The sequence below is a fragment of the Sus scrofa genome, chromosome 4, assembly GCF_000003025.6.
Source record: "Sus scrofa isolate TJ Tabasco breed Duroc chromosome 4, Sscrofa11.1, whole genome shotgun sequence".
Taxonomy (NCBI): Eukaryota; Metazoa; Chordata; class Mammalia; order Artiodactyla; family Suidae; genus Sus; species Sus scrofa.
Window position 1 is genome coordinate 370,893 of NC_010446.5, and position 11,773 is coordinate 382,665.

The window sequence follows — 11,773 nt, forward strand, 5'->3', positions numbered from 1 at the left end:
AGGTATCTCCATACTGCTCTCCATAGTGGTTGTACCAGCTTACATTCCCACCAGCAGTGGGCGTCTGTTTTTAGACAGGAGCAGCTGCAGTGTGCAGGCAGGAGCCAGGCAGACATGCAGGGGAGTCGGCAGTGCTCTCCACAGCTGCTCTGGGCTGGGAAGGAGGGCATAGGGTGGGGGGCCATCAGCAGAGAAGTGTGGGCCAGCACAGATGTTCTGAAGCCTCAGGGCATGCCAGCCATGGGTCAGGCCTCCAGCAGGGGACCTGGCAAGGCCGGCTGAATGGCTGGGCTGAGACCTTTCCCCAGCAGATAACGGGGCCTTGAGCAGAGGAAGAGCTGAAGCGGTGGCCTGGTCCCCAGCTCCAGCTCTCGCCGGCCCAAAGGTCCTGGCAAGATGGGCTAGGAAACAGGCAGTCTGGCCCACAGATGTCACAGCTGGGGGGACAGGGGGTGGCCAAGTCTTTCTGGCTTAACCTCCTCATGGACCAGGGGTCCAGGAATCCTCTGAACCCCTGACAACTCTTCCCATCCCCCGCTTCCCCAACATCCCTTTAAGACCCACCAATGTCACACTGCAGGGCCATCCAGCCGCACCTGAACCCAAGCCCAGGACACTGTCCTCAGCCTGATGCCACAGGACAATGGGGGCAGAGTCCTCAGGGCCTAGGGTCCGCTCCCTGGAGCCTCTCCTCCCCCACTGCAGCCACACCCTGCAGGGTCAGGGCCAAGGGTCTGTGTGGAGCCAGGTGTGGAAGGCAAGGCGGCCCTGAAGGCTGAACAGGGTGTTCCATGGGGCCCCTTTCCCCAGACTGCCAACAAGGCAGAGATAAGGCCTAGGCGTTCAAAGGCCAGAGTGGGAACCAGCAAGGAAGGGCAGGGCCGGGCCTGGAGCCTGGCGGCCCCTCACTGAGTGGTGGGGGGGGCTTGGGCTCCTGTTTAGCCATTTCTTGGGGAACTTCCCCTGGAGGAGGAGCAGGACCCAGCAGGACTTTAGCCCCCCTCAGACTCCAGCCCACCCCAGCATGGAGACCTCATCCAGGGACCCCAGTGGAGAGGGCCCCTCATCCCCACCGGAGGAAGAGCTCAAAGGCTCTGGGGCATCTAAGCTGCCCGAGCTGGGAGGCCCTGGACAGCAGCCTGGGACCTTTGTCCCAGGCCCCGTGGCTTGGGAGCAGCCCCTAGAGAAAGGGCCATAGGTAGCGACACCCAGACTGAATTCGAGTCCCCAAACCGAGTACCCCTGCAGAGTTTGTACTTAACTCCTGGATGCAAAGTGCCATTCCTGCACTTACCTAACACCTGTTCTCCTCAAGACTGAGATGCCTCCCAAGGTGGGGGCGGGGAGACTGAGCAGGACTCTGCAGGGGCCTCCTGAGCACAAACCCATTCCGTGTCCCCCACTTCTTGTTTGTAGGAAACAGGCTTCATCCAGCCCCCTAAGACCGTCCTGGCCTGAGTTCCAAGGGCAGATTCCAGCCGAAGCTAATCAGGGAAGCGAAGGAATGCAGAAAAGGGAGGGACCGTCAAGATGGGCTCACACACCCTGGGCAGGGTCCAGGTTCCTCCTTGAGGGACACACAGACCGATATCCTTGAGCTCCTCCGAGGAGCTAAGGCTCCCGCCCCGGCCAAGGAAGGAGACCCCAGGCTGGCTGGAACCTTAGGGCTGAAGACCGAGAGTCCTGGAACAGCACCGTGACCTCGCCACTGACCAATCAGAACAAAGCTGGCACACACACACACTCGCAGGCACGCACACACGCGCGCACACACACGCGCGCACACACACACTCGCAGGCACGCGCACGCGCGCGCACACACACACTCGCAGGCACGCGCGGGCGCACACACTCGCAGGCACGCGCGCGCCTGCACACACACACTCGCAGGCACGCACACGCACTGCAGCCCTCAAACCAAATCCTGCCTGTTAAAAACTTCTCCCCCACTGCTGGGAGCCGAATTTCGAGAAAGGAATCTGCCTGATGACAAAGTCCGGGGGATTCTGAAGAAGTCTGCAAAGCAGCAGGTTTGCTGTTTGCTAGGCCCCCCAGAAACCAGAAGCCGTGATGCCTGGGGATACAGTCCTTTGTGTTTTCTTTGTTTTCAATAACTGATCTGTGTCCTGCTCACACTGTGCCTTGTCTACTGTTTGTTCTTTCACCCTAAGAAAAGAATTAATTCCCTTCTGTTTAAATCTTGAATTAGTCTTGCCTGCTGGCCTTTGGTCATCTCTAGAGTATGGCTCCATGCTGTTTATTACGGAGAGAATGGTTTTTTGGAAGGGATTTCTGTTTTCTGCAAGATAATCTTCGATAGTATTGGTATGCATTATTCAGCTAAAGTTTATTTAGAATAAAATAAAATACAGTTTAGAAATTGCTGATGATTGTTGTCTTGATTTAGGCAGAGAATGTATCAAAGATTATTATGATATAAAAATTAAAATAGGGTTACTGTTAAGATAGTAACCAGGCATTTTATTTTGAAGAAACAACAATACGCATGCGACATTTGCAAAGGTTGCTTGCGGCCTACATGTGACTTTAGCTACCTGCCCGGTTGCTCTTTAATGGGTTGATGGCGTACTTTCCCCCATCCAGGTGCCTTTTTCTGTCTTTACACTTAAACTGTAACCCTGGAGCAGTCACGAGATATTGATCTTCTTCGCCGATGTAAGTTGTAGGTTCTTTCCCTGTATAAGCTGCTGCTGTTCATCCTTGCACTGGAGACCGCTTGAGCGCTGCTCCAGAGGGTGTGCGATTCCGCTCTTCCTGCGCCCGCCGCCCCTCCTCTTCGGGAAACCCCCTGACCGCCGGGGCGGGACCCCGGGACCCCAGCGCCCCAAACCCTCTGGGAACTCAGGGCTTTGCACACACGCCACCTGTCTCCTGGAATGGCCTGCAGTAAAACTTTCTCTGCTCCAAAGGGTGACGTTTTGTTTGCTTGGCCTCACTGCGCCTTGGGCAGGGTTTCCGTACCAAGACCCTCGGGGGAGTGGGGTAGGGGGTGGCGGCCCTGCCCTGCGGCTCTGGGTGGCCCATCCAGGAGGGGCCCAGCCCTCGCCCCCCAGGGCGGCCACTTCAAGCGGGGAGGATCTGCCGCTGGAATGGTTAACCCAGGACGCCTCCGCAGCCAATCACAGGGCCCCGCGGGCAAGGCCCGGAGGGCGCCTGGCCGGGCCCAGCCCCAGTCCGGCACCGGGCAGCCCATGCAGCCTGCAGCCATCCTGGCGCGTGCCACCTCCCCAGAGCGCGCAGCCCCCGGGGGCCGCAGCATGGCTGGCCTGGCCCGGCTGGGGCTGCTGCTGGCTGTGCTGCTGGCCTCCGCAACGGCGACCCAACCGGCCCGGCTGCTGACCTTGCTGTCCTCAGGCCAAGGCGTTCTGGACCGCGTGGCGCTGGGCGGCCTGTTAAATACACTGGCGGCCCGTGTGCACTGCGCCACCGGGCCGTGTGGAAAGGTAAGGCCCCACCCGACGGGTCCCCCGGCTCCAGCCCGCCCCGAGGCCCGGCAGCAAAGGGCCCTGGGTAAACTCCAGGAGGCGGGCCGAGCGGCGGCCAGGCGCCCTGACCTTGCTGGCCCAAGCCCACCCTCCTCTGCTGGGCATTCGGAGGGACCTGCCTTCCCGGATGGGGGCTGCACTGGGTCCCCCACCCCGTGCTCACCAGATCAAACTGGCGTGTCTGGGAAGAGACCGCCCTGGGCGGGCGGGACCCCTCCGTGTGTTGTGCGTGCACCTCTGTCCCTGGGGTGGGGTGGGGAAGGGTGTGGGGAGCAGTGAGAGGGGGCGTGAGGGTGACAGAGCCTGAGGATGGTGGTCCACGTGTGGCCCCCCCCCGGGAAAGGGGGCAGCTCCAGCTCCGGGGTCACAGATGCCTGGCCCCTGCCCGCCCATCTCATCTCCGCCTCTGCCCACAGTGCCTGTCGGTGGACGACGCCCTGGCCCTGGGCAGGCCTGAGAAGCCAGGACTCCCCTCCAGCCCAGTGCTGGAGCCCAGGCACATCGCCCGCCTGAGCGCTGCCTCTGCCCTTTACCTCAGCGACCCCGAGGGCACATGCACAGACGTGCGTGCTGGCCGCTGGGCCTCACGAGCCGACCACCTCCTGGCCCAGCTCCAGAGCCCAGAGGCCCTGACCCTGGGTCTGACCAGGTTGCTGCAGAGGATTCAGTCCCAGGCTGTCGGCTGGTCCCCTTCAGAGGGGGTGAGGGCCCTGGCCAGGAGAGCCAGTGGGGGGACTGCTTAGGGGGTGAGGCCTCAACGCCTTTCTGGGCCCGTGGGAGACCTGGGGACACAGCGGGGAGGCCGGGCTGGGAGAATCACAAATTGTGTTCACCGCGGAGTAGGGCCGGGCTGCAGGAGTCCCAGGAGGGGCCCTCGCCAGAGAGCTCCTGGGGCTACAGGGAGGCGCTGGGGTGGGAGTGTCAAGGGGGGCAGTCTGGACCAGCTGGGCCAGGAAGGGGAAGGGGAAGGGCTGCGGTAGCAGGGAGGGGCGGGGCAGGGGCGGGGCCCAGGCCTTAGGTGGGCGGGAAGAGGTGGTGCTGGGAGGCGGCTGGTCTGGGTCAGAGGTGTCCAGGGGACACAAAAGGCTACGGCAGAGCTAGAGGTCAGGAAGGCCACACTGCCCGTTGAGGCTGAGCCCCAGCTCCTCCCCAGGCCTGTGTGGACCTGCCTCAGCTGCTGGAGGAGGCGGCCAGGGCGGGGGCTCCTGGCAGCCCCGGCCCGGTGCTCGCTGCTCTGCTGGACCATGCCAGGAGCGGCTCCTGCTTCCGTGCCCTGCCGACCCCTCAGTACTTCGTGGACTTTGTGTTCCGGGAGCACAGTGGCGAGACTCCCAACATCACACTGGCTGGTGAGGCAGAGCAGGGCCCACCACCCCTGCCCCCTCCATGCCCTAGGGGAGGGCAGGTCTGCGACCCACACAAACTTTGTGATTCTGCCCTCTCGGCCAGAGCTGGCAGCCCTGATGCAGCGCCTGGGCGTGGGCGGAGTGAGCGAGCCCCATGGTGACCACAGCGAGCAGGGTCATCTGGGAAAGGAAGCCAGCCAGCCTGGCCCCGTGCCCCCTGCCAGCCCCAACAGCAGCTCCAGCGTGTGGGACACGGTGAGCAACCTGTGCATCCTAGTCCTGGAGAGAGATGGGGTCCCAGGGTCTGCTCAGGTCCCTGACCCCCAGTCCTGTCACGCTCGCAGATGTGCCTGAGTGCCGGAGACGTGATGGCTGTGTATGGGCTGTCTGAGCAGGCTGGGGTGACCCCGGAGGCCTGGGCCCAGCTGAGCCCTGCCCTGCTCCAGCAACAGCTGAGTGGGGCCTGCAGCCCCCAACCCATGCACCCCACCCAGGACCAGCTCAGCCAGTCAGAGAGTGAGTGCCCACCTCCCCAGCTGTGCCTGCCTGGCCAAGCCCTGGGGCCTGGCAGATGGAGGTGGGACCACAGAGCGAGCAGGGAGCGGCCGCTGGGCTGGGAGGCATGGGAGAGCTGGGCCAGGACTGGGCAGAGGAGAGTGGCACCGGAGTAGGGGGTCAGGGCCAGTGTGGAGGCCTGGAAGGGAAGAAGGTGGGGCTTGGAGGCCCGCTGACTGAGCGGAGGCCAGGCCTGCCCCTGAGCACCTGCGGTCTGGGTGAGCTCCCGCTCACTTCTGGGGCCCCACCTGGACACCCTTCCCTGGGAGGCAGGGGTGGGGGCTGAGGCTGAGAAGGAGGCTCTCACTGCCCCTGCCCTGCCCCCAGGGTACCTGTACGGCTCACTGGCCACACTGCTCATCTGCCTCTGCTCCATCTTTGGGCTCTTGCTCCTTGCCTGTGCCAGCTGCAGTGCTGCTACCCACTACGTCATCCAGACCTTCCTGGGCATGGCTGTGGGCGCACTCACAGGCGATGCTCTCCTGCACCTGACGCCTAAGGTTGGCCCCAGCCTTCCAGGACCATTCCCCCCCAACCAGGCACTCCCCACCCAGCCTTCCTTCCAGGTCCACCCTCCTGGGGCCCCTCCTTGACTCCTAACCCCACTCTCCTTGTCTGGAGGGGGGAGGAGGCCCTGAGGCAACTGGCCCAGTGCCCCCTGCCCCCCAGGTGCTGGGGCTGCACACACATGATGGGGAGGTCGACCTGCTGCCCACCTGGCGCCTCCTGGCTGTGCTGGGAGGCCTCTATGCCTTCTTCCTGTTCGAGAGCCTTTTCAACCTCTTGCTGCCAGCAGACCCAGAGGTCAGGTGTATGGGAACTAACTGGACGTGGTATGGGGAGGGGTGGGGGAGGCACGGTGGACCCTGAGCCATTGTCCCCACAGGACCCAAAGGACAGGCCCTGCAGCCACGGCCACAGCCACAGTGGCCATAGCCACGGCGTGTCCATGCAACTAGCGCCCAGTGATCTCCGGCCGCCCAAGCAGCACGAGGGCTCCCGCGCAGACCTGGTGAGCTGGCCCTGCCTTTATGCCCCTACCCGGCGCCGAGCCCTGCCTGCACTCCCAGCTCCCACTCTAAGGCTTCTGCTGGGCCTGATCCTGGGACCTAGGCTGGCGTGCCCCGCCTCATCTCCGTGCCCAGCGGTTCATCTACACGGTCGCCCCATCCCTAGGTGGAAGAAGAGAGCCCGGAGCTGCTGAACCCGGAGCCCCGGAGACTGCGCCCGGGTGAGCCCTGAGGGAGGCCGCGGGAGCGCTGGGGGCCAGGGGTTTGGTGCGCAGTGCAGGCGAGGGCCAGTGGCAGGGGCGCGGTGGGGGGTCGGGGGGGTGGGAGAGCCGGAGGGTGGGGGCGGGCACCGAGGTGCAGGGCCAGGCGGATGCCCATCCACGCCTGCCGCCCCCAGAGCTGAGACTGCTGCCCTACGTGATCACGCTGGGCGACGCCGTGCACAACTTCGCTGATGGTCTGGCCGTGGGCGCCGCCTTCCTGTCCTCCTGGAAGACGGGGCTGGCTACCTCTCTGGCCGTCTTCTGCCACGAGGTGCCGCACGAGCTGGGTGAGCTTCGCAGGGTTCCTGTGGGTCGAGGGCGGGGCAGTTGGGAGGGACTACCGGGCAGGGCGGGGCCTTCCGGGACTGGGCGGGGCTCCCGGCCTGACCCCGCCCCTTCCGCCCCAGGGGACTTCGCGGCCCTGCTGCACGCGGGGCTGTCGGTGCGCCGCGCGATGCTGCTGAACTTGGCATCTGGGCTCACGGCCTTCATCGGCCTCTACGTGGCGCTCGCAGCCGGCGTCGGCGAAGACGGCGAGACCTGGATCCTGGCAGTAGCCACAGGCCTCTTTCTCTACGTGGCGCTCTGTGACATGGTCAGAACCGAGGCCGGGAGGGGACTGCCCTGGGTGGGAGCTGAGCAGGAGCTCTGAGCCGGACTCTGACCGAGGGCCCACCGCCTCCTCCTCAGCTCCCGGCCATGCTGAACGTGCGGGACAGGCGGCCCTGGCTCCTGTTCCTGCTGCACAACGCGGGCCTGCTGGGCGGCTGGACCGTCCTGCTGCTGCTGTCTCTGTATGAGGATAATATCACCCTCTGATGGCCTCTGCCCCACTCTCAGCCCTCGACCCTGGCTCCTGGCCCTGAGCTAGCTCAGCGCCAGGCCTTCGTGAGCCTCCCTCCCCAGGCCCTAGTACCAGCTTCAATAAAGACATCCTTGTCCCTGGTGCCCAGCCTGCTTTCCTCCCAGGGAGGGAAAGGTCTCCCACCCAGGAAGGTCGACCGGGGGTGCGGGCGCTCTCTCCCCCGAGCAGTGCCTGGGGCCTGACCAGGAGCCGGGGCAGCTGCGCTCAGGGGCCTCCAGGCAGCCAGCCCCAGTCCTTGCGTCTGTCAGGTGGAGCCCCTGCGTGGGAAGCGGCGACACGGGCGCTGGCCAGGGTCTGTGGGCAGCAGGTAGGCCCTGGTGTGCAGTCAGGACTCGAACTTGCTGACTTAGAGCCGGAAGCACGAAAACAGCCAGCAGTGCTTTACACGGATGAGGGTTTATTTCTCTCTCCTGGAAAGTGGGCCTGGAGAGAGAGGACTAGGGTGCGAGCCAGCCCGTGGTCCGGGGCTCCGGCCTCCCCTGGCGGCCCCAGGTCCGCAGTGGAAGTAGCCATCCTCGGAGACCTCCCGTGGACGTTTCCCGGGGTTGTAGTACAGCCCACCGCAAACTGGGCGCCTGAGACCACACACGTTTATCTTCTCCCAGCTGTGGAGGCAGAGCTCTGAAATCAGGGCGTCAGCAGGCGGTGCGCCTCCCTGAAGTCTTCAGGGAAGAATCTGTTCCATGAGGCTTTCCTGGCTTCTGGTGGCCGTGGGTGTCCTTCGGCTTGTGGCAGCAAAACCCCAGTCTCGGCCTCTGTCTTCACACATCTTCTCACTAGTGTCTGTCTCTTTTCATGAGGGCATCAGCCACACTGGGTTGCTGGCTCCCCTACTCCAGCACGACCCCATCTCAACTAATGCCATCTGTAACAGTCCTATTTTCAAATAAAGTCACTTTCTGAGGTACTGTGGGTTAGGTAGTCAACATATATATATGTATATATATATGGTCTTTTTAGGGCCACGCCTGTGGCGGCACATGGAGGTTCCCAGGCTAGGAGTCGAAATGGAGCTGCTGGCCTACACCACAGCCACAGCAATGCCAGATCAGAGCTGCATCTGTGACCTACACTGCAGCTTGTGGCAACACTGGATCCTTAACCCACTGAGTGAGGCCAGGGATTGAACCCACATCCTCATGGAAACGAATCAGGTTCTTAACCCACTAAGCCACAATAGGAACTCCCTCAATATGTCTTTCTGAGGGACACATTTCAATCCATAATAGCCATCATGGTCCAAAATGGCTGCCAGAGCGCTAGCCATCAGATGCACTCTCCAGATAGCACAAAGGAGGTAGGAGTAAAGGGCAGAAGGAGTAAGGGCTCAGGGGACATGAGATTCAGCCTGTTGTGGAGTTCCCGGGTGGCCTAGCACATTAAAGATCTGGTGTTGTCCCTGCTGTGCCACGAGTTTGATCCCTGGTCCAGAAACTTCCACGTGATCTGGGGAGAGATTAAAAAAAAAAGAAAGAGGAGTTCCGTCATGGCGCAGTGGTTAACGAATCCGACTAGGAACCAGAAGGTTGAGGGTTCGATCCCTGCCCTTGCTCAGTGGGTTAACGATCCGGTGTTGCCGTGAGCTGTGGTGTAGGTTGCAGACGCGGCTCGGATCCCGCGTTGCTATGGCTCTGGCGTATGCTGGAGGCTACAGCTCCGATTCGACCCCTAGTCTGGGAACCTCCATATGCCGCAAGAGTGGCCCAAGAAATGGTAAAAAGCCAAAAAAAAAAAAAAAAAAAGAAAGAAAAAAGATTTAGTCTGTTGTTGACTCAGTACCACAGGCACAAGAGCAGGAGAGTGGAAGTCCCTTATGCTCCACTGAGTCCACTTGTGCTGGAGGAGGTAGCTGCCACCTGCCAGGAACTGGAGGCAAATGGGCCAGAAGGACCATGTCCAAGAGCTCCTGGCCTGACACAGGTGGCCAGATGCCCCAGCTTCTCCGTGAGCCATGGATTCCTCAAGAACCTTACCAACTCTGTAAGAGAAGTCTGGAAACGACCACTCCTAGACCCAGTCCACAATACTGCACAGGGCCCGGCATGAAAGAGATGCAGAAAACCACCAGAGCCCAGCACAGCGCTGGCCCGGGATAATATCAAGGATGTGGCCTGGGAGGTAGTGCCCACTAGCCATGGAACCCGAGCTGTGGGGCTCAGGGAGTTTTCGGAGGGCAAGGGCTTCTGAGCGTGGCAGCCCCGTCTCCACCCTCAGTCTTGGGCTGTCTTCCAGCCCATCATGGTCCCTCTCCAGCAACTTCTAGCTGTCGCTTCTGCTGACAGCATCCTTTGGCATTGAGGAAGCAGACCCACCAGGCAGGACCATAGCCGCCACCCCACTGCCAGCCCTCCTTGCCCCACGCCCCCCTTCTTCTCTCTGATGTGGATGGAGCTGCATCTGGTCCACTACCCCCTTCCCTCCTTCGGCATCTCTGGCTCTGGGCACAGAGAGACTCTCACTCATGCCAGCTTGAGACTGAGGGTTCCATAGTCACTGATGTTCTTTCATCTCAGATGCCCTGAGATACAGGTGCCCTGAATGTGCCCAGCTGACTTGGATGTGGGGACTTAGTGTCCTGGCCACAGCTCAGCTCTGCCACTGCCCCTGCTGATCTGCTGAACTCCCTATCACAGCCTCACGGTGGTTCTGGCTACAGTTGCATTTTGTTTGGCTCGTTTGTTTTTTATGGCTGCGTATGAAAGTTCCTGGCCCAGGGATCAAAGTTGAGTCACAGCTGCGACCTACACCATGGGTGTGGCAGCACCGGATCCTAGAAGCCACTGTGCTGGCTGTGACAGAACCTGTGCTTCCACAGTGGCTCACTGCAGTTGGATTCTTAACCCACCATGCCACAGTGGGAACTCCAGTTATGACTTTTAAAGGGGTTTGGTGTGGCTCAGGGGTCACACACCTGTTTGGGCATCCAAGTGACTCCTTTGTCTGCTGCTCAAGGGTCCAGATGTAAAGCCATATTGCTGACTTGAGCAAGCGGCAGATTTGGATGCAACAGAAAGATATTTCTATGGCCTGTTCTTGGGTGTGACTATCTTTCTTTCTTTCTTTTCTTTTTTTTTTTTTTTCTTAAGGGCTGCACCTGGGGCATATGGAAGTTCCCAGGCTGGGACAAGCTGGAGCTAGAGCTGCCGGATCCTTAACCCACTGAGCAAGGCCAGGGATGGAACCCATGTCCTCATGGATCCTAGTTGGGTTTGTTAACCACTGAGCCATGAAGGGAACTCCTCTCTCTCTCTCTTTTTTTTTTTTTTTTTTTTCTTTTTAGGGCCGCATCTGCAGCATGTGGAGATTCCTGTGCTAGGTGCTACGGTCCAGGCTACACCACAGTTCACAGCAATGCTGGATCCTTAACCTACTGAACAAGGCCAGGGATCAAACCTGTGTCCTCGTGGATACTAGTCAGATTTGTTACCACTGAGCTGTTTTCTTCTTTCTTCCTTCCTCCTTTCCTTCCTCCTTTTCTTTCTTTCTTTCTCTCTTTCTTTCTTTCTTCTTTCTCTTTCTTTTTCCTTCCTTCCTTCCTTTCCTCCTTCCTTTTTTGGCTGTGCATGCCCCATGCATAAGTTCCCAGGCCAAGGACTGAAGCTGCACCGCCACAGCATCAACCCAGAACAATGCCACCGTGACACTTAACCCGCTGGACCACAGGAGAACCCCTCTTGTTTTATTTCTTAAGATTCCGTTTCTAAATCCCAGACCTGGCCATTGTTACCTAGGCCCAGTAAGGAAGTCTGGTTAGCTGTGGGGGGTGCTGGTTCCTGGGTCCTTGGAGAGGGCAACTGGGCCAGGCCTGGGGAAGGAGCAGCGAGGAAGACCGGGGAAAAGCGCTCTCCCAGGGGAGGGGCTCCTACAGGGGCCGCAGGGCCAAGGACAACAGGTGAAAGCCGTCCTCGGGCCTGTGGTGGTGGTGGTGGTGGTGGTGGCGGGTCGCTTTGCGGAGGGAGGGAACGCTGATCAGGGGCGCAGCATGGCATCTTTCCCGACCCGGGGCGTGTCGGACCTCTACCACACTGCCGGGGTCCTCTAGCTGAGTCCGGCGCTGGCACCTGGAAGGGCTCCTCGCACACCCAACTGGGACGTGGTGCCGTAAAGACCTCGCCTCTTCCTCCGAGCGAGACCCTCCACGGCGACCCCGCTCCTGGGTTCTGGGGCGGGAACGGCCCCGGCCAGCCGGCCCTGAGCCGCCCCAGTCCCTTTCCGGCTTCCAACCCGC

At 61.1% G+C, this 11,773-nt stretch overlaps 1 protein-coding gene across 2 annotated transcripts; it reads left to right on the plus strand.

Moving 5' to 3' along the window:
- Positions 1,789–7,627, plus strand: SLC39A4 (solute carrier family 39 member 4). Of its 2 annotated transcripts, XM_021090449.1 has the most exons (14): positions 1,898–2,030; positions 2,605–2,676; positions 3,376–3,464; positions 3,923–4,207; positions 4,660–4,855; positions 4,956–5,107; positions 5,197–5,368; positions 5,735–5,907; positions 6,077–6,211; positions 6,294–6,419; positions 6,584–6,638; positions 6,815–6,967; positions 7,088–7,275; positions 7,371–7,627. In XM_021090449.1, the coding sequence occupies exons 6-14, from the start codon at positions 4,970–4,972 to the stop codon at positions 7,497–7,499; spliced, it is 1,269 nt and encodes a 422-aa protein (XP_020946108.1). In that variant the 5' UTR covers positions 1,898–2,030; positions 2,605–2,676; positions 3,376–3,464; positions 3,923–4,207; positions 4,660–4,855; positions 4,956–4,969; the 3' UTR covers positions 7,500–7,627. The 2 variants fall into 2 exon arrangements, with proteins under 2 accessions (XP_001925395.3, XP_020946108.1); XM_001925360.5 differs by having other exon boundaries at positions 1,789–2,030; positions 2,605–3,464.

What these genes read in the sequence shown, in the direction of transcription:
- SLC39A4 (XM_001925360.5), top strand. Translation starts at nt 2,898, where the DNA reads ATGGCCTGCAGTAAAACTTTCTCTGCTCCAAAGGGTGACGTTTTGTTT. An exon ending in CCACCGGGCCGTGTGGAAAG is followed by an intron (nt 3,465 to 3,922) that starts GTAAGGCCCCAC and finishes CTCTGCCCACAG; the next exon opens with TGCCTGTCGGTGGACGACGC. An exon ending in GCCCCGGAGACTGCGCCCGG is followed by an intron (nt 6,639 to 6,814) that starts GTGAGCCCTGAG and finishes TGCCGCCCCCAG; the next exon opens with AGCTGAGACTGCTGCCCTAC.